This window comes from Telmatherina bonti (genome assembly GCF_933228915.1).
Source record: "Telmatherina bonti genome assembly, chromosome: 8".
Classification (NCBI taxonomy): Eukaryota; Metazoa; Chordata; class Actinopteri; order Atheriniformes; family Telmatherinidae; genus Telmatherina; species Telmatherina bonti.
The window spans coordinates 22,631,533-22,653,436 of NC_136626.1; the positions used below are offsets into that span (position 1 = coordinate 22,631,533).

The 21,904-nt window shown below is 40.8% G+C and overlaps 1 protein-coding gene across 1 annotated transcript in view; it reads right to left on the reverse strand.

Moving 5' to 3' along the window:
• Positions 1 to 16,662: 16,662 nt before the first annotated feature.
• The window catches only part of mydgf (myeloid-derived growth factor), a 9,052-nt gene continuing 3,810 nt past the window's right edge, over positions 16,663 to 21,904 (reverse strand). The window contains exons 5-6 of the mRNA XM_079245511.1: positions 19,063 to 19,135; positions 16,663 to 17,512 (exon numbers count right to left, since the gene is read on the reverse strand). Coding sequence (XP_079101637.1) covers positions 17,433 to 17,512; positions 19,063 to 19,135 — 153 coding nt within the window. The 3' untranslated portion in view covers positions 16,663 to 17,432. The remainder of the gene's footprint in view (positions 17,513 to 19,062; positions 19,136 to 21,904) is intronic.

Genomic DNA, 21,904 nt, shown 5'->3' on the forward strand with positions numbered 1-21,904 from the left:
TAGTTTAATCTGTCATTGACTTTTCTGCTTCTCAGACTTTGGGAAAATAATATGATCTCCCTGTAGCACACTTGAAAGTCGACTGCAGAGCCAAGTGTCCATTTATCCTTTAGTATGGCTTTTATCTCAACATGCATTTGTGTGTGTGTGTGTGTCAGGGAGAGTTGGAACACGGTTTTAGGCCAGAGATGTTCACAAGTCCTTTTTTGCAAATCCAAGTCAGGTCTCAAGCCAATTTCTTTGCTTTAGCGAATTCAGAAGAACTGTAGATCAACATGAAAATGTATTCAAGTGAGTAAATATGCTCCTCACATACTTATCCAAGATTTTTTTATTTAAACCAGAATTAATCTTGACATAATTTTTAGATGCTAATACTGCAGTTCATAGCATTTTTTTTTTTTTTTTTTTTTTTTGCTCAGTGTAGGCATGAGCTACAATCTCATGCAGGGATTTCCAAATCCGGTCCTCAAGGGCAGATGTTCTGCAGGTATTTGATGTGTCCCTGCAGCAACATGTGATTCAAATGAATGGGTCATGAACAGACTTGTGCAGAACTTACCAAACTGAAGATCACTATATTTGAAATAAGCGTGTTGCTGTAGAGAAACATTCAATTCCTGCCGGACACCAGCCCTGGAAGACCGGATGTGGAGATTCCTGCAATAGTGCGAGTTGGATCACAACTATCCTGCAGGTTTTAGATGTTTCCCCGCGACAACCCACCTGATTCAAATGACAGTTTATTGGCAAGTTCTGCAGAAGCCTCTTAATGACTGATTCATTATTCGACTCGGGTGTGTTACAGCAGGTAAACATGTAAAATTTGCAGCACATTGGCTCTTTAGGTCTAAAGTTGGGTGCACAAGTGTAGAATGTCTAATTTAATAGAAGTGTAACAAAAATGTCTTGTGAAATAAATGTGAAAGCTGAGTACAGAAAATGTTTATTTCAAACTTTTAAAATAAAAAAATATATATATATTACAAAAAAAAAATTTAGTTTGAATACTTGCAGGTCCAATAAATAATTGACTGCCTTCCTTTTTTCGTACTTGTCCTGTCCAGCATCACAGCAAACAGAATGATGGCCTGGCTACTGTGTTGTACTGAACGAGTTCGCTCTGCCAAGAGAAGCTTCATGGATATGAGGCCCTGCTTGATCATTTAAGTTTTATTCTTTATTTTCACTTTTGTATACTGTTGAATTTTATATATTTCTGGGTGGGGAAAAAGGAAGGGGATAATAAACAGAAAAGAAGAAAAGACAAGGACACACTAAAGGACACACAGTCACCAGGAGCAGAGTCATAGAAATCATTCATCTCAGTAACAAAACAGCAACACAAAGAAAAAAATTAACATAACCACAGTAACTGGATCAGAATGCAGGTTCATAAATAAGGATGCAAAATAACAGGAATAATTGGGATTAGTGATTAGGCAAATACGACTGGGCACGCACTTAGATCAGAGGCAGACCAGCGGACCCCCTGGGACCATATATCCCAGCCAGCCTGCCACAGGGAAGTCCACGCATCTGACCAGAAGGCAGCAGCCAGAGTGCCCTTGGGCCATGATGCATAGGCCGTAGGAGCAGCAGGGATGTCAACTGCTGATCCCCAAAGGCCGACAAGGCGCAGGACCCCAGGAGCCCAAAAGCAACCTATTCTTCCAAAGCAAAGGCTCCTCCAATACGAAGAAGGACTCGGTCTCTCCAGACAGGCACCCAATGCAAGCTAGAACCCACCCAGATGCCTAAGACAGGCAACCTGGAGACCAGGGTATTAACCATTAAAACCTACTATTGATTGGTTCTTAGTAAATTCTTTGGCTTTTTTGTCCCCAAAGTTATTGAATGATACTGGTACTAGTCTATTTAGGTTAGTCCGCCTAGCCCTGAACAGCTCTACTTTAGTAATAAACAAAAAACTATATTGTTTACGATGGCTCTGATCCCTGTTTGGTCCCAGCTTCAAGTTGTCATGGTAAAGTCAGCAGTTTATGGAAACTGTTTTCATTAAAGGTCTCAGATTTTTTTTTAAACATATTGAGAGGAGCCAGTCTGATGGAGGTAACATGTTAGTACAAAGGTTGTAAAAAGCTCATGTTTAGGCTGTTGTGGTGCTCAGCTGGTTGCTAAGATAGACATTAAGCTTTCATAACACAATGACTAACGTCTCCAGGTGTGTTTTAGGGTGGATGTGGTGTATCCAACATCCTGGATTTTTTTTATACCACCAATGCTGTAGTTTCCTGCTCTTATATTGGTATCCTTTATATTCAGTAAGTAAAACCCTAACATTACCAAGGTGCTGCAGCAACTGCTGTGATCACTGGCGCTGCCATCATTGTAACTGATTGCTCACTGTGTGGCAAGGCATCTGGATATTGGTAACATTATTTCAGTGTAACTTCTGGGAAAATGACAACACGTACAATAGACTGAGAGAAGATAACAAAAATAAAATCACAAAAAGTCAAAAATCGCAAGTACAAGACCAGTCTCAAGTCAATAGAAATTAGTGAGACAGGAGTAGCTATAGTTCAGAAGCATTGCAAACATCCCAAATCTGTATATCCTAGCTCATATGATAATGAATAAAGCTAAATCAGCTTGAGAGATGTGCTTGTCCTCAGTTTCAGTGAAGTTGGATAAAAAAAAATAAAAAAAAGTGTAGTCAGCCTGGCAAAAGCTGCAAGAGTTAGCTCAAGAGTGTGTGCGTCTCCTTCAAAACACTTTCTGAACATGAATATTTCTAGACCATCATGATTTGATTATCAAGGGATGTAAATGAGAGCTCTAATACATTTTGGTGAAGCTATCTTCTGCTGGGGCATAATTATCATTTCTACATAATGAAGTGACTACAAAGGAGCTGGCCTGCATCCTAAATAGAGAGCTGGATAGATGAAGCATGCAGAGGACCAATTACTCTTCCTACAAGTGTTAAAGCACGAATAATCAAGTAATAATCAGTGGAATCGACTCCTTACCTTAACTTAAAGAATGCTGATAAAGACTGTGTTCAGTTTAGACAAAAGGATGATAAAACTTTGAGAGGAAGGACAAACTGAGCAGGATTTTCACGGCCCATTCCTGCAAGAATACAGGCAGTTAGTTTTGGCGCAAGACCACAAAGTCTGGCTGCATGTCAATGAGGGCACAAACATCCTGATGTCTGAGTTCTGAGTGCAACAAAACAAACCACAGGATGCTGCATTCAAACAGTAGGCTGTGGTCTGCACTCACACAGCAACACAACCAAAGTTACTGTAGATTTATCTTCAGCATCAAGGCCAGAAATAAAGCCTTTTCTGCTTAATGAGGGTGGAAAAAGGCAGCAAGTGCAGGCAAAGGATAAGTGGTAGTGAAGAAAAAATAGCAAAATGATTCAACAGTCTGTGTGTATGATGTTAACTGTGTTGTGTTTTTCAGAGATTAACAGCTTAGACGTACTTGCTTTTTTATGTTGCAGTTTAGAGTAGAAGCAGGTTTATTATTCAGTCATCACATCATCTCTTTTTCTTTCTCTGTTTCTATGTAAATCAATGTGTCAAGGCCAACATCCTTAGCCAACAAGTGCATCTACACTTTCTAAATCTTATTACAGTGTGTGTGATGCAATAAAGGAGAAGCCCCGTTTTATACAAGGCCTTTGCTGACATGTTGAACACCTCCAAGGTTTTTTTTTTTCAAGCTCAATCTCATGTAGGTTAGCTGGCAGAGCACAGCAGAGTTGGTGCTGCTTATTATGTATTACTTTGCTTTTGTAGTCCCTCCACATCGTTACTCATCCACTATGCTTAAAGGTGCTCTCCCCTCTGGCAAGCACAGCTATGACAGTCAGCTTGGAAGTTAGAAGTCTTTCAAAAGTCTGTGCTTTTCTCCCCTTTTCTCTATCTCTCTTTGACTCTTTCTCGGTGTCCCCACATCTCTCTCTCTTCTTTTCTTTTCTCACTCTGTACTCCTCAGAGAGCACCTGACTGACGTGTTGATCAAGGATGAAAAGCACAGCGGAGGGGAATCCAAAAGCAAACAACTCAAAAAATATACATCAGCGGATGTGAAAGACATTGCTGTACCCACACATGCGTTGCACAGAACTCTGCGCCTGAACCCCTCAGGATTATCAACAGCACGACAGTGGACACTTCAGGGAAGACGGCATCTGCTCACTTCCATTTTTGATACTGCATAACTGAACAATATGTTCTCAAGAAACTTCTCATTTCCACTTTGGGTAAATGTAGAGCTAAATAAAGAAATTTGTACACATATAAACTTCCTCTGACTGCACCCGTTCTGCTGTCCAGACGGCTATAGAAAGTTCCCAAGTGCCCTGAGGCATTCTTACTGTGACTAAAATCCATTTGCACAGGAAATTTTGACAGACATAGAGCCTTCGCATTTCAAAGCACCCCTTTCCCATTTATCTTTTTCACTGAGTTATGTAAGATTTGCTCCAGTGTGCTCTCAGTCTGTGTGGAAGGCATTCAACCTGGAAACTGTCCTTGCAGTGACAGCAAAAACACAAGGTTTGCAGTGGAATGCACACGTTGCTTGTTGTAGTACTCAAAACAAGTGAGAGAGCGCTACAGGGGATAGTGGAGAAGGCTACAAGCAGGCCATACACCGTGTCTAGCAAAAAGACCTTCTTTTGAAAAGTAAAGTTTGTAATCTAGCAGGACTCTAATAGGAAAGTTTAAAAAAGAGAACAATTTTCTGGGTCTTCCCCTCTGCTTTTGTCCCTCAGTCACTCATTTTCAGCATAATAAGTGATGAAGAGTCTGTCTAACCAGCATTAAACAGATAAAAACTCTGACAGCTACTATTTTATTCCTCATTGAAATGAGCAAAGCTTCTATGTTTCACTGACATTTATATGAGCTTTATACCTGGTAGACGGCTGATTTTAAAAAACAAACAAACTGTGGATTCTAATTAAAACAAGCCTTTTTGATGCACACATACACTCACAAATACTAACTAAAGAATATTTAGCAGGTCTTATACGTATACTGAATAAACCTTTTTAACAATACAGATGTTTTACTGAATACTGATGTTTTATAAGGTTTGTGATAACACAAACCTTAGAAAACCTGAAGTCCACCAATTTTGGGTCTTTGAGTACAGATTTTACCAAATTGTGCTAAAATGGTCCTTTTGGAAACCTTGCCTGAACTGAGAGAAGAACTTGCTAAATTGTTTGCATTTTATACAAACAAGCGGTTGACATCATAGTAAGTAGTGCTTGCAAAGAAGAGTTTAAACCAAAACTATATCAGCGTAGCACTGAATATCTTTTATATAACTGCTTGCTTTAATTAAAGTTGGTCTTAAATGCTGAATTACTTCAAATTATCATTATTATTTTACCCAGACGGATACACAATTCTTTAGTTAAATTTGACATGTAAATGCAGCCTCCCACTGTTACATGGAAACAGACTTGGTTTTGTGATGAAGCATGTTGTGTGCAACAAGAGGCTCTAAAGGATTAAAAGTGGCTGCTCTTACATCCACTCTTTCCTGCTTTTTCCCTTCTAATCCAGTCTAATGGTCACTACAGGCTAACAGCAGTCTGTCAACATGCAAGCAGGAATCTTCTTTTCTCTCAGATTACATCAAGCCAATGTCTATCTTTTCTCTCCCCCCATGTATAGTATGTCAGATAATGAAGTCATATTTTAACAGTGCAGTACCTCAGGAGTAGATTGCTCTGCTGACTAACAGCATGACAGATGCTTTGAGTGTCTCATTGCTGAGTGACAGCAAACTGTCAGGGCTTTTGTGTGGCTCTGCTGGTGTTTTTTTGTATTTCAGATCTTGCCAGAGAGGGAGGTACCCACCAGTGCAGCAGCAGCTGAGTGAAAAAGCACCTAGGAGGCATCTTTAGAGCTTGTCAGACACAAGAAATCAAATCCAGACAGAAAAAAAAAATTCAAATGAGAAACCAAAAATAGCAACTGTCTCTGTTTAATTGGAACAAATGGAAGCTGGATATGTGTTAGAAAATGAAAACAAGAAAACAATGGGAATGTAATGTGACACTGTTTGCTGACTGTTATTATAAGCCAAGGAGAGCCATGCCACAGCAGGCTGTTGTTTGCAGCCGGGCAGCTTATAGTTTCTGTCAAACTGGTGCTGATCTCTGATCTGGTAGGTTACAATTATGCACCCTCCTCCTCTGTTTCTCCTTTATCCCTTGCTGCTGCCACCCTCCCTTCTAAACCCCCCTCTGGTGCCCTAAGCAGCATTTAATTGTGAGGGGCTGAGCCAGGGAAAGGAGTAATCAGATGAGAACAGAATCAGGAAATGTCACGTGGGTACACATTTGCAAACAGGGGATTAATGATACTGGCTTCTTGATTGAACTTCAGCCGGTCTCCCAGGCAAATCTGAGGTGGAGCCGCTGGGGACAAAAACAGTGACACAGAGGAAGAAAGGAAAAGAGAATAGAGAGTTGCAAAGACATAGGACAATAAGGGCTTCTCACATTAGAGCAGAGAGTAGACAGCGAGGAGGAGAGAACAGGGAAATAGAGAAAGGGAGTTAGAGCACTGAGAGGGAGTGGGAGGAAGAAAGAGCGAGGATAGGAGGCAGCGCAGTGCAGTGTGGGAGGGGGGAGAGAGATGTAGAGACAGGAAAGCTCTACTGCTACTGTGCCAGTGAGATGCAGGCAGGCAGAGAGGAAAGATGGAGGGAGAGGGGCCCTTGTCATCTCCAAGACCGGCCCAGTGAGAGGGTAACAAGCTCAAGGAGCACTACAACAGAGAGAATAGTGGGAGGAGAAGCCGAAGCGGAGGGGGGAAAAGTAGGTCAATAAAATCAGAAACAGGCTTTGGCAGGAAAAAGGGGAGTAGGTGGGACCAGAACTGGGAAGGGAAAAAACAGAAAAAGTTTTGGAGACAGAGTAAGAGCGGGAGAAGGAAGGAGAAAGAGAGGCAAAACACAACAAGCGGAGATAAAGCCTATGTTAATGGAAAAGGTAGGAGGAGATTCATGGAAGAAGAGGAGGAAGCTCTCTGTGTCTCAGGAGTCCTCCTGTTCCTCTTCTGCATTTTCTTCATTCTCTGAGGCTGCTGGATATCATCCATCACCATGTTTTCTGACAGTGGGACTCCAGCACATGGGGAGCAGAAAGGCTTCAAGTCCCACACCCCTCACTTCATCCCATGGCTGCGCAATAGTCTGAAGACTCACCACAGCAGTGGCGACCTGGGACTCAACGGACCATACAAATCCAGCTCAGAGCCCCGCAACAACCTGATCCCAATGGAGAAAGACAAAGGGATTGGGTTCTTCTCAATCCAGGGAAAAGACAGGGCAAAGAAGGGAGAGCTTCGGTGTAATGGTATTGGGATGTTGCCAGTGGTGCTGAGGGGGCATCACATTTTGCCAGGGAGTCTGGGGAAGCAGAAGGAGGACGGACCTGCCAGGTGGAACCAGACTAAAGAGTTGGAGACTGATTACACTGGCCAAGGGCATGGACCGCAAGGCCTAAGCAGCAGTTCCTCAGTAGCTCAGGACAATCACAACTTTGTGAAAAACCACAGCAGTCTGCGCAAGTCGCAGAATGACAGGACTTCCACCTCAGTCAGGAAATATGGGCCCCTAGTCGGACCCCCTCCTACTCCTGTGTCTGTGCTGCCTGCTGAGGAGCCAGAGTGCAAGGTACCTGTTGTGTTGTTGATGGAGGACAGGAAGGGGAAGGTTTGGGACTACACCAGCCATACTACCTACCGTCAGAGAGACCTCCATTCATCCAGCTGGCTGAGCTCAGACACACAGGGACTTATAGAGAGGCAGCATGGATTCAGCTGCATCAATAAACACAGCAGAAATTCGCAGAGTCAGAGAGACCTGATGGCCCTTAGGGAGCCACCTGTGGAGAGTTTCAATGGGCCCCTGAACGGACTAATCTTCTCCACTCAGGTTCCTCACAGAGGCCTGGGCTGCACCACAACTCTACGAGCCCCGAGGAAACCTAGACCAAACTCGGAGCAGATCGCAGTCCTGGGTCAGAGCCAGACATGGGTACAGCACAGACCAAACAGTGAAGGGGAGTCACAGAGGAAGGAAGCAGGCTGCAACAGGAAAGTGGTCCGAAACCAGATTAAACGAGTGATGGACAACCTAGAGCAGGTTCTCAAAGCTCTGAGGGACATCCAGCAGGAAATGAAAGAGGTAACATAACAGATTGGTGTTGATTCTGGAGAGACAACAAAACAAAACAAAACAAAACAAAAAAACTCTTGCAAATTCCTTCATGCCCCTGACAGGATGATCACATTTCTTTCCTAGACTAAACTGCTGGAAAGTGCAAAAGATGCAAACAAATCAATTCAAAATAAGAGGAGAGTTTACTGCATTATCTAACAATCATTCAGCTTGAGAAAAAATGCTCAAGCTTTTGCTGAAAAAACCCCAAGGGTTTGTTCAGTTACAGATAACAAGCCAGACTACGAATGCACATCCTCAGCGAAATTACACATGCATTAAAATAGTCAGCAGCAGGGTTGCACAAATCCAAAACAATTTTCTGTTATGGTTTCTCCAGTTCTCTTCCATCACTTGCCAGACATCGAGACATTTATTTTATTTGTGTTCAAGTTATGCGTACATTTTCATTGAGGTGAATAAGACAGTACTTATGCTCCATTTGCCTAATGCCTTCAGAGGCTGTTGAAATGATGCTGTGTGACACTAGGCAAAGCTTTCCCCTCTGCATCTCTCTTTCTGTATTTCCCCCTCTAACATCCTCTCTCATCTCTTCCTCCTCTCTCCTGTGGACAGCTGCTGCTCCAGGCACAGCTGGATAGTGTCCGACGCTTTTTATAATCCATTTACATCTTAGTATCTCTGCCTCGTATTCTGCCTCATCCAGTAAAACTGACACGGAAATCTTGCCTCTTGGCATCTGACATAAATCTGCAGGGTCGCAGCTAGACCTGAGGTAGTAACCTCATCATACTGGCTGTTAGGTTTTTGTGTGACAGTATTAATATAACATTGATGAAAGGGCTTAAAGACTGCACAACAAAAAGGGAAAGGGGGTGGACGGGATACAAACAGACAAAATAACAGAAAATCCTACAAGTTGAAAACAGAGCGGGCACATCAAAGGTAGCACCGTAGAAGTCACATATTTATTTTAAAGCCCTTATTTATTATTCTTTGCATGAGTAGCAATCCTCAGTTTTACTTAATAATTAAATACAATTGTAGAAAGAAAAACAGTGAGTCTTTACAGCATTGTAGATGTAGATTATACAAATATTACAGCAACACTAAAGACTTCTGTTATACAGGAGAAGAAAAAACATCACCAAAGCAAGACATGACAGGAATCTTCTGCTGAGGCATTTTGACAGATCAAAAATGTACTATGACTCAGAACTTCTATCCAAGCAACAACCAAACTAAGCCTGAAGAGTTAAACTAAACTTAAAGGACTGAACTTGACAGGAAACATCTCTCCACATCCATCAACAGCACACGTGTAGCCCAAGAGGTCAAAAGACGTGTTTTTTTTTTTCTTTCAAATAAATGCTCTTGAAAAGCTGCAGATGAAAAGCAGGAACTTCTGCTCTTTTATCTCCTCTGATTACTGACATTAACAAGCAGCACCTGCCCAGAGTCACTTGATGCGCATTTATATGCAGCACTTCAAAGCCATGTGAAATGCTTCGTTCAAAAAAGCATCAGCATTAAAAAAAACAAACAAAACAGGGAGACAAATGAGGTCATCCTCTGACATCAGCAAAGATGTTTTTGAGCACAGAGGACAAAACTCATCCAGCCTGGCCAGAGGATTTATCTGTGCACATAGAGCAGGTGGCGAGGTAGGTCAAACATTTTCCCCAGCATAATTTTCTCCAATCTCTCCAGCCGCTGTCATTATACAGAACCTGGCAAAATTGTGTGTGTGTGTGTGTGTGTGTGTGCAGGACCAACACAACTGTCTTTGTTTTAAGCACATGTAAGTGTGTGTTGAACATACACACACTCTCTGCACTCATTTTGCATTTAGACATGTAGGGCTGTGTTTGATGTATTATATACTATTCTTTGCTACCCAGCAAGATTCATTGAAGTGTATGTAGATGCAAACCTTGATTAAATTTAGTTTGCAGATTTTTGTAACCTCATCCCATCTCCATTTCAATCTGTTTGCACTGTGTGACAAAAAATTACTAACAAATCTGAAAATATTACCCTTTGGATATTATGTTAACCTTGCAAAAGTAGCAGTTCTGCAATTAGTTCTGTATGTTTTAATGACAGCATTGAGTCAGATTGGAGGAAAAGACTGTGTGGCTTAAAGGGTCAAATTGCTTATAAACCAAACACAATGTACCAAGCAAGGCTTAATGTTGGACCTTTTTTACTCATCCTGTCACTTCTGAACGACTAAAAGTTACTCATGCGAATAGGAAAAACTACTACTTAATTATGAAGATGATCACGTAGAAACTGAATGGCTATTTAGCGGATCAGTTGACTGAAGAACCGAACATTTTCACCGTATGGAAATATTTCACTGAATAACATATGCAGGAAAAGTGTGTGGGTTTCTAAATCACCAGGGTCCTTATTGTTTAGCTTTCCTAATGTTATGTGACTTACGAGGATTGGGCTAAACTAAGAGCATTCAAAACAGAAGCAGAGCAGTGTGTGTTACTGATTCTAAGTACTTGTGGAGATCAGGTCAATATGGAGCTTGTGGCATCATTCATTAAGCCTCTCTGTCAAAGGCTTGATGTAAATTGTTGAAATCTCTGAACTCAGTGGCTCTTGCGACATCAGTTTGACATCATCTGTCTTCATAGGCTCAGAAGAGCCTCTTAGCCTTCATCAGTAAAAACAATGCAGTGACGTGTTTGTAATCTGAATAAAGTTGGACTTCCAGCCAGGTAAAGTGAGCAACTGTTTAACAAGCATTGATACATTTACAAAATGTTGTTCTTCTGAGGAAGAGTCCTGCTGCAGGTCCTCGACTTTCAAGACTTAAGGAACTTCATTATTTTAATTCAGCTGAACTTATCGTTTTTAGTTTGTGTTGTGTCAAAGTCTGCTTTGATTCTGTTCTGTGTGATGAGTAATTTTAGGCACAGAAAATTTAAGTATGTTGGTAGATGGACCCATTATTTTGGATGCAAATTGTAACATATCATTGTTACTGAGAGAAAATTTGTATTTCCAAAGTACAGCATAAAATTAAAACACCATTCACCCAGCAACTTTCCCATGATGTGAATGACCCGATCTCAATGCAGGGCAACCTTCTTGTGTCAGTAAGTCAATTAAATGCCTGGTTAATCATAACAATGAAATGCAATAGGGATACAGACAGATGCAGAATTACAGATGTTCACATAAGCAAGTCTACCGACACCATACCATAGTACTATCATCATGTCACATCCAAGTAACAGCAGCTAATAAACAAGGCTTGATAGTACAAGTAAACTGGCAGTAAAACACTATGCTTACTTTCTTTCATTATAGCATATCAACATATAAAATGGTAGTTCAGCCTGTAACACACTATAGGCCATAGTTTTTTAACTAGCTGTTTATTTAAAAATTAGGGGGTAAAAAAGTTCAATACACATAGCTTAACATGCCTGAACGAACCTCAAGAGCCTGGAAGTTGTATTTGCTTAGTTTTCATGTTAAGTCTGCCTTCTTTTTAAATGATTGACTTTTGATTAACATAATATTCAATAATCAATTTGTGTGTGTCTACAACTAGGTATAAATCAGGTCATCTGGACAGTTACCAACTGATTTTTTTGTGTGTTTCATAGGTGGTGCAGCAGATTGACTATCTGACTTCCTCCATTGATTTGAATGAGGAGCAACAGACAACTGGAGGAAACAAGGCCAAGCCTCCCAATGACAGCAGCTACAGCTCAAGTTCCAGCTCCTGTGAAGTGACAGCGGGTATTACCCATCGGAGGCCCTCAGAAGCTGAAAACCAGCCAATAACTGTTTATGATACCCCCAGAAGAGATCATCATAGCAAGAATCAGTCTCCACAGAAAGCGCAAATGTGCCCTATCACTTCTGGGTTTTCATCAGAGAAGAGTCGGACCTTCCGCTTATCTTACGGTCCATCTTCTTCTCCCAAAAAAGGGGGATCACTGCCGCACACAAATAACCTCCACCCATCTAATCCACCTCACTTTCAAAACTTTACCTCCCATGATTACACTCTATGTCCTCAAGGAAGCCTCCCTGCTCGCCCTCCCACCCCTGGTCTCTCTCCTTTAACAGTAAACCTCCATCCCCCTGGTAGCCCGGGCTCTCAACCCAATTCCCCTGAGGCATCCTCCTCTATTGTGATCAGCCCCGTTTCCCCTCCTTCCCCACCATCTCCAAAGCTTTATCGACCCCCTGCCCTCAGTCCTTCTGTCATCATAGAGACCAAAGTTGAGGCTTTTCAGACCCCACAAAGTGACCTTCCATCTGCTGAACGACTCTCTCCATCATTTACCCACCCTCTGTCTGCCAGCTGCCCACCCACTGACTCAGATACTCCAACTGTGACTGCTGCTGACACAGAACGCCGAGCATCCTCAGCGGGACCTGCACGGGAGTGCGCAGTCTCTGTAGCCACAGCTAAACCACCCGTAGCACAAGGCCGCAGAGGACGCAAACCTCCTCCTTACCCCCATAATAGGCTTTCTGAGCCTACAAAGAAAGTCAATGAGCCCCGCAAAGCTCCTCCGTACCCTGAGAAAAGAAAGCTGCTCTCAACCACAGTGTGAGACTATGCAGCAGGTGGGGGAGGCTGATCGAACAGAGCCATATTCACAGCACCAGCCATGTCTGCAAGAGTCAGGAGTGATTTAAGGTTTGCCAAGTTGAGCTGAGACCAAGTTTCCAAGGTGACAGGATGCAGACGGAACTTGGGGTGAGTAAGTCAGAAATGACTGATTGATTCCGTTGGTATTTTTTTTCCCCCTTTCTCTTGCTTTTTTCCTTTTTTTTTTTCCAGCAAATCCTCTGGGTACATATACTGAACATACACAAGGCATAATGGCATCTGTCTGGGTTACTACTCTGGTAACAAGCACCCCTGCACAGATGTTCACTTTGCACCCAAGCTCTATGGCTCCTATAGATTGCATGCTTAAAGGGCAATGGTAGCCTTAAAATACCTTATCAGACAAACATCTGCAGGAAACTGTATTTAATTTCAAGACAGCAAGAATAAGGGGCTTCTTTCTTGTACTTCATCTCATTCATCCTGATGCATCAACTCACATGTATCTTTATTGCCTGCTGTAGGTAATAGTTGTCGGGAGTGCTGACAGCAAGCTGAAAACACTGTGCAGCCCAGACTTACCTTGCCTCAGTGGTGTAAAAATCACATAAGGAGGAAGTGAGGTCAGCAATTTGTGATAGATCTAAATGGAGGGAAGGGTCTCAACGAGAAAAACTTGGCAAGACTACAGAGAAATTTAGCAGGCACATTGGCTCTGACTTGACTGGGTCACCAGCCCAGTGTCACGGTGCATGTCAGGAGAGATACAGGGGGGCACCTGGCCATACGCTGCACTTTGCCTGGCTCCTGGTGTTATAAAAATCCCATCTCCTTTGCTGCCTCTGGCTTGACCGACCTGGCCACAATCTCCATCTGTTCACCTCAAAATGTCAGAAGATGCAAAGAGAGAGAAATAGGAGGTGTGTGAGGGAAGAAAAAGAGGAAATCAGACAGTGGAATGCCAGCCATATGTATTACATAAATAAAGCACAGCCAATTGATGCCTGATTCATTTAGGTCATCTAGTCTTGTCCTCTCTAAAATGTACCTTGAGTTTATGGGAATTTCTTTTTGAATGGCCTTTTTTTTTTTTTTTTAAATTAATAAAGCTGGTATTTCATTGAATTTCTCTTGTCAACACACTCAATAAAAAGAATAAAAATACAACAGCTTGGCTTGTAATAACATCCCCATCTGTCTGAGGCACTTGGCCCAAAAGTTGTAAATCTTTTGGCGAATAAAAATTTTCTTTCATTTTGTAAAAAGAGAATGAATCTTCAGCTGTTTCAAAAGATATCTTTTAGAAGAAATTATTGGAGTAATGTTTTTTTCCGAGACTACTTCAAGACAGGACTGTGCTATTTGATTCTCCACAGTATATGCAACACCAGCACCAGGATGTGGGAAAACATAAAAAAATAGAACAATTACTTATTAATGGTTAACTAAAAGATATTCTCAGTTATCATGCAGTTCCTTTAAAACTGCTTGATAGCAACTGAGTACTAAGAATAAACAAAAACAAAGAAAATGGCATCAAAAGCTAAAATTTTTTAAGTGGTAAGTTGGAAAGTCTCTTCTTTAAAATGCAGCTTCCCTGTTAATGCATAACCTTTCACCATTAATCAGATAAAACACTAGAAAAAGTGTACAGTTTGAGCCTTTTTGGTTCAGTGAGCTGCATGAGGAGTTATTATTCATAGAAAGAACAATATTGTCATAAAATAATACTGTAACTAGCAAAAGCCAATGTAATTTTTTTATTTTTTTCTAAATTATTCATCCATAAGACAGGTGACAACATAAAAGTGGACAAATGGAAAACCTCAAAACATATATTTGACTTAACAAAAGCAGAAAAACAAATGCTGCTTCAGGTGTTTTTTTTAAACCAGACTTCTACCAAACAAGTGCTGCTTTCATTGAGAAATGTTCTTGTAAAACAGCCTTTGACTGAACAGGTAATAACTAACATTGACTGTAACTACAACTTGTGTTGAGGGGTTGCAACAACCCCAAAAATCAGGTGAAGTGATGGATCCAGCAGCTATATGCTGGACAAGGAATGCTTTTGTTAAAAATACCCGTAAGCATGTCTTTGTAATCCACCCCTGCTAATGTCAGAGGAATGTATTTACTTTACATTAGAAGAAGAAGCTAAATGTAAACATGTCCACTGCTGCCAGACAGTAAACAGAAGTGATATCTGTACAGGATGTGGATGAAAACACAGAGGCAGGTCTCAGACAGTTCAAACTGAATTATTTTGCTGCAACTCAATAGAACAAATAACCCACGAAAGAATGTCAAAACTTCTTTGACAAGGCTACAAAATGAAAAATTGTAGCCCCAGCTTTGCTTTAAAGATGCTGTAATTACAATAAGTGGGAGTATGTTTTCACAGCACATCAGTGCCGTGTTAGAACTGTTCTGCGTGCATGCTCCTGTTCTATACATAAAATTCAGATAAAAGCAGCTAAATACTGCCGTTTTTGTTCGGGTGTATAGCTCTCGCATCAAACAAACCGACACCAAATTGAGGACAAATCTAGATTAATGATTTTCTCTGGGCTTAACATAAAATGAATAAATCCCGCCTGACTTTATATCTCTGTAAGCCTTCAAAGATCAGCACAACATACATTCCCATATGTGCCTTTGGATTTAGTAGATCCTCCATGCAGAGCTTTTCTTCCACAGAAATTAAGCAGAAACAATGGAAGCTCTTTATCTGTTGGAAACATTTTTTTCATGTTAATTGACTACGCTTACAGAATAAATTTTGAAGCTAATTTTTCATTGTTGGAATAAAAACAAAAGTCTCATGAAGTCTCAGCTACAAGCTCTAAAACTGGCTTCTTTCCATGTTGCTTATGAATGGAGTTCAGTTTAGGAAAGCGTTATCAGTTCCTCTGAAATAACTTACATTGTGCTGATAAGATGGAGCATAAAATGCAATCCACTGTGCTTGCTGTGGCCTGGCTCTGACAGTGCACCAAATATTTAATACCTCAACACTAGCAATCAAATTCTTCCTCTCTTTTCATGTTTACCCTTTGACAAGGCTTTGAAAGGTTCAATCAGATCACAACTGATGTAACCAGACAAAAACACAGAGTTATCTCCATGGCAGTGCCAACATGTTTTTATTGAAACACCCATCACTTTTCACCATAAATCAGAGGAATCAGGAAATAGAAAAAGAAAACCTGTACAAAATAGGTAACACAGTGCTTGTCCTTTCTAGATCGGGTCAGAACCTGGATGTGATCACTTGTTCTTGTGACTTCTGATAACATAAGGGCACAAACGGGGCTGGTGCTGCTGACCATTTCTTCACCTTCATTTGCCTCTAGAAGTATGACAGTCACTAAAAGACCAAACAAGGTACAAATATCCCAAGTATTGCAACTGCTCAATCATATAAGCAAACCTTCCAATCCAAATTCTGTTCTTGGACACTTGTGCTGTTAGAGGGCTGGATCAGTGTCAGAGAGATAAAAGAGCCATGCTTGCAACATGAGAGCGCAGGCGGAACACAGAGGGGAGGGGGACAAGCGATAATGAAGCACTTCTGAAACCTGCACAATATTCTCACTGATCCCCACATGTGGCACTGATAGATGAAAGCAAAATGGTTCAATGGGGCCTTGGGAATATGTGCTAGAATATCTTTGTCTTGAGTATGATAGGAGAAATGTCTGTGCATGTCTTACGTAATTTATTTTAAATCTAAAAGTGTGAGTCAATAAAGCTGAAAGAAATTAAGCAAGGTTTATATGCATCCAATTAAAAGGATCAAGATTTTTTTTGATCCAAAATGAATTTTAAAAAAAAAAAAAAAAAAAAAAAAAAAAGGTTCCAAAATGCAAAAACCTGAAATCCTTGGTATCTTCATCTAATATCATGTAAGAAGCTGCTATCTTCTCAGTTAAAAGTAAAGCTTCTGGCAAAACAAGAAGCACAAAACAAAAACTTATCACAAGAGGTACAAACCAAGATTTGAGGGGGATCAAATGTGGTGATTACAGTTATCGGGAGCAGATGGAGATAAACAGAGAAGGAGAGGAAGACAGACACTGTGGTGCTCCTTTTAACAGCAGTTCAGCTCAAAACAAAGCTGAGGAATTTCTACTCATGTATCTGTGGGCCATCATGATATTAGGGGATTACTCACTTTCCTCCTAGGATTACACAAGATGGATAAATCCCCCCACTTGCCTAAATGTGCCATCTATACTGGGCAAGCCCCCTGACACCAATCCACTATACATTCATTTACATACCCATCGGTTCAGAACAGAATTATTTAGAGAAAAGCCTCAGAAACTAAGAAACAACCATAGAACTACTTTATCTTAGGGCAAAATTTTATCTAGGACAGAAATCGGGAAACTCAACAGATGTGTTGTTGTGTTTTTCCCCTTTTATGTTAAGCAGAATAAATCCATCCTGGTTTTTAAAAAAAAAAAAAAAAAACCAGGGACCAGATAATTACTGCTTTACAATGTCCCCACAGGCCAATTTCAGCATCATCCTTCTTCAGTTTTTGGCTTGTCACTCTGGAAGAAATCCATACTTTATCGACTGTTGAGCAGAAAGTTCACCATGGCGTCGTGATTGGTCAAAGGTGAATCTGACTTCTGACCAATTACAGCTCATCATGTTGTGTGCGTCCAATGACGGTCAGTTTGGAGAGCTGAGCGCTGAACTTTCCATCGTTGTGGGTCACTGGAAGTCAAAGGATGTTGATAGCATGTCACACACATGACAACAGCAAAGAATTGCAGACAGCATCATGTGCATTAGAAGATGAGACATACAGATGCTGGTATGCTCCACCTACAGTCGGAGCCAGTTCTACTTTAAAACGATTAAAAAGAAAAATGTTTGCATCAACAACTCGTTTGAAATTAAGCAACACAAAATGATCTTCATCGCATGTTTTTTTTACATATAAAATCTTGTTTGCGGGCTGCACGGTGGAACAGTGGTTAGCACTGTGGCCTCACAGCAAGGTCACTGGTTTGAGCCTTGGCTGGGGAGGGGCCTTTCTGTGTGGAGTTTGCATGTTCTCCCCGTGTACGCGTGGGTTCTGTCCGGGTTCTCCGGCTTCCTCCCACCATCCAAAGACATGCATGTTAGGTTAATTGGTTACTCTAAATTGCCCATAGGAGTGAGTGTGAGCATGAGTGGTTGTTCGTCTCGGTGTGACCCTGCGATGGACTGGCGAGCTGTCCAGGGTGTACCCTGCCTGTCGCCCAAAGCCAGCTAGGATAGGCTCCAACTTCCCCGCGACCCTGAATTGGATTAAGCGGTTCAGAAAATGAATGAATGAAATCTTGTTTGCCTGACTTTTGTATATGTCTGCGGCACGGAAAGATTATTTAAGAGTTTTTTATTACTAAGAAAAAGATAAAAGAACACCAAACATGCAAAGGAAACTGCTAGACTATCTTTTGCTAGCATATAGGAGAAGGATGTCCACCTGACAAGCAGCTAACAACTTAAACGCATCCTTATTAATATTATTCTGTATGCTTTTTCATAAAGCCAGTAGTCCATTTATCATCCGTACCAGCAATCAGTGAGAGACTACACACTACACACTGCCTGTGAATTACATGGCTGTGGACGGTGCAAGGAAAAAAAATAAATGTATACATACACAGACAGATTTTCTTTTGTTTGTTTTGAGTGAAGTTGTTTCTACGAAGCGCATACAGGTCTTTGCTGTAGTTACTTACCTTTTCCTATAGATGATACTGTTTAGTCAGAAAGACCTGAACAGCTCCCTCTTGTGTAAATTGAAGGCAAAGCCACAAAAAAAACAAAAAAAAAAAAAAAAAACAACACAAAATCTCTTTACAGCCTGTACTACAGTCATCTATCCTTAGAAATCATGGCTGTAAGAGTTTCCCATTGACGGGATTATCCTTAAGTCTGTCATCGTTGTCGAGTTCCGAGTCTGTAAGCCTCTGTACTACAGAGTCTAATCTGCTGAAAATGACAGTTGGAGTAAATTGCTGGTCGGGGCGACTTGTCAAATCCTGCTAATCACAGTCTGGAACTGAAGCCACGGTAGGGGATTTGCACTGGAGCTGAATAACAACAAATAATGCTACAGGGACAAATGAAAACCCACTCACACCTGGAGCATATGCTTTGGAAGAATATCAACAGGGAACTTGCAACGTGATAATGTGGGGAAGGAATAAAAACACTGATGCGACAAGCAGGGAAACTTGATTGAACACATGGAGACGTAATCAATTACTCACCTGATGATTCTCCTACACTAAATTCCCCTGGCTTCAAAGGTACATCCTTCTGTCCTGCTGCTGCTGTCTGTGACTGAAAATCAACAGAACAAAATAAGAGAATAAAAATATTTAAAAGAATAATAAAACAGCAAGAGAGGTGACACGGAAAACTTTTTTTAATTTTTTTTTTTATGCAACAGACGGGCCAAGAAAGCAGGAGGATGTGACAGCAAGGTCACGGATATGCTCCTCTGTGCAGGGGAGTGGATGGCAGGTGTGTTTGTTTGTGTATGCAAGGTTATTTTTGTCCCATCATTTACTGAATTCATTTTCTGTTTGTGTTGCGTTTGACTTGCAGGGCACAGAGCCAAAGCAGGAGGAGGAAAACATGTGCTCCCGCTAATGGTGTGAGTGTCAGGACCGTCCTTGCTGGGGGAAGGAGGCGTGTCAAGGTGTGCCTCGCTTCACAAACGACCACATCAGATACGGCTGATCACGGCAAAGCGACTGAGCTCAGAAATTAACCACAAAAACACACTTCTGAGTTCTGCTCAAAGAAAGAATAAAGTTTTCATAACTCTCGACTCACATCTGTGAAAGATGGCACCAGCTGGGATGAGGCTCAAGCCATCATTAGTGGATAGCAGAACTAAAATGCACAGAGACACACTGAGCTTGTAATGGGTTTCCATGGAGACATGAAAGTAGTGCTATTAGCATTACAGGGGGGTGTGTTGTAAAGCAAGTAAAGTGCAGCTGGCGGCATCACTTATTGTGTGGTCAGGGACATTCTGTCTCTCACATGAGGATGTGAGGTGGTGTTTAAATGTGACATTTTCCGACAATCAAGCCAAGCCAACTCAACAGAAACTCTATGGGCTGCAAGTTTAATAATAGCACTAATGGTTTATAAGAATGAATTATTTTTCAGTTGTCGATTAAAAGGAATTTATAAAGTAAAATGACATACCTGTCCTGCTGTACTTTGATAAGGCTGGGCAATTTATGTGGACAAATGAATGTAAATATGAAGCAACATATCTGGCTAAACAAAAGCACCTGCATTAAAACTTTATGAGAACAACTGAGGTGGTAGTATCATGGTCTGTGCCTGTTTAGCTGCATCTAGGCAATGATGACTAACCATCATTGGTGGCACAATTAATATTAACCCCCCTCTTCTTTTTATTTAAGACTTTTTGAGACTCTAGTCACATTTATTTTACAGGAAAATGGAGCCAAAGAAAGAGAGAGAGAACCAGGCTTAGGAATCAGTTGTGGGCTGGCTGCCATGACGAGCTGCAGTCTCTGTACATGCCCTCCAAACTAGGGATGTTCAATATTGGCTTTTTAAAAAAAAATACTAATATCCAATATACTTATTTTGTCCAAGTCTTCATTTCTAATGCCGATATCAATCGATACTAATCCTTTTGGGGAGAGTTGTGTCAAACAAACAAAAAAATCTGGATAACTATGCATGACATATTTTGTCATTTTCTATCAGAGGAGACTTAGCTGAAGAATTTGACATATAATTTGTGCATATTGTGTAAAGGTGGTGTCATTAGAAGAGTATAAACTGATAATGATCATTTCTGATATTGCATTTTATTGCGGATATCAGCCAAATACCATCACTAGGCCAATAATATCGGTAGGATGACAATATTGGTAGGGTGATAATATTGGACATCTCTATTCTATACAAGTCAGTTTTACAATTTTTGAGAAAAAGGTCCAAACTCCAGAGAAAAGGGGGGGATGAAGCAGGATTATCCTGAAAATGCAAGAAATCCAGCCAAAGAATGGTTTAAAAAATTATTATCTAATTGTGTTGAAGCAGGTAATCAAACTCCAGAAATGCTGTGGGAGAATTAGAGATAAGAAAACCCACCAACATCACAGAGTTCTGTACAGGAGAGCTGATTTCCTCCAAGTTTGTGTGCAACATGTTATCAACAGTTATCAGATACATTTCATTTTAGGTTATTATTTCTCAGACAGTGATGCAAAGATTCATATATTTTTTTAACCTATATGACTGTAATACTAAACAGTTTTAATCAATAAATATATACATTTTTATTTGTTTGACTGATTCATTTGTGTCTTTAGGACTGGTGTGAACATTTAATCATGTTTAAGGTCATATTTAGCAGCTTTACAAACTTTCAGAGCAGCACTGTTAAAATCAGGTCAATGATTAATGACTGAGAAATGACTTCTTGTTTTTAAACTCTTAATTCTCTGCGTGATGAGACACATAGGAAGTAACTTGATCCTGTTTATGCATCATTAATAGCAAGAATTACCTCAAGCCTGTTCAAACAGCATTGTAAGATGCATTTACGTTTAGATGTTAGTGATGACTACAGTGTCATTAAACCTGACACCAATCTTTTTTCTGTTTTGTCACAGAAGACAAAAATCAAAGCAAAAAACGTCTTCTTTTATCTTATACCAGCTCAGACTAAGAAAAAAAATCACCCAGCAGAAGCTGCAGGATAGAAAAGTCTGCCTTGAGGTGTATTGCTGAACCTGACGTGTATCGCCGTGTTGCCGGTGCTTGAGTGAATGCTTCATTATTTACAGGTAATGCAAAGATTTTTGACTGGATTTCGCCTTGATTTTCTGACATTTGTGCAAATACTCAAGAAGGTACATATTTTATCTCAGCATTAATAGGCTGCACGAGGCAGAGCAGAAATTCTTAAGTACTGTTTATCAGCTCAGCCAGAAATGGTTTGTGATGCATTGTAACACCAGCAGAACGCAGTGCACTCTGACCTCGACAAAGCTACAAACAACACTGAGATCTTAAAATTAGGGTTTTTTTTTCTTTCAATGATTGTTTGTA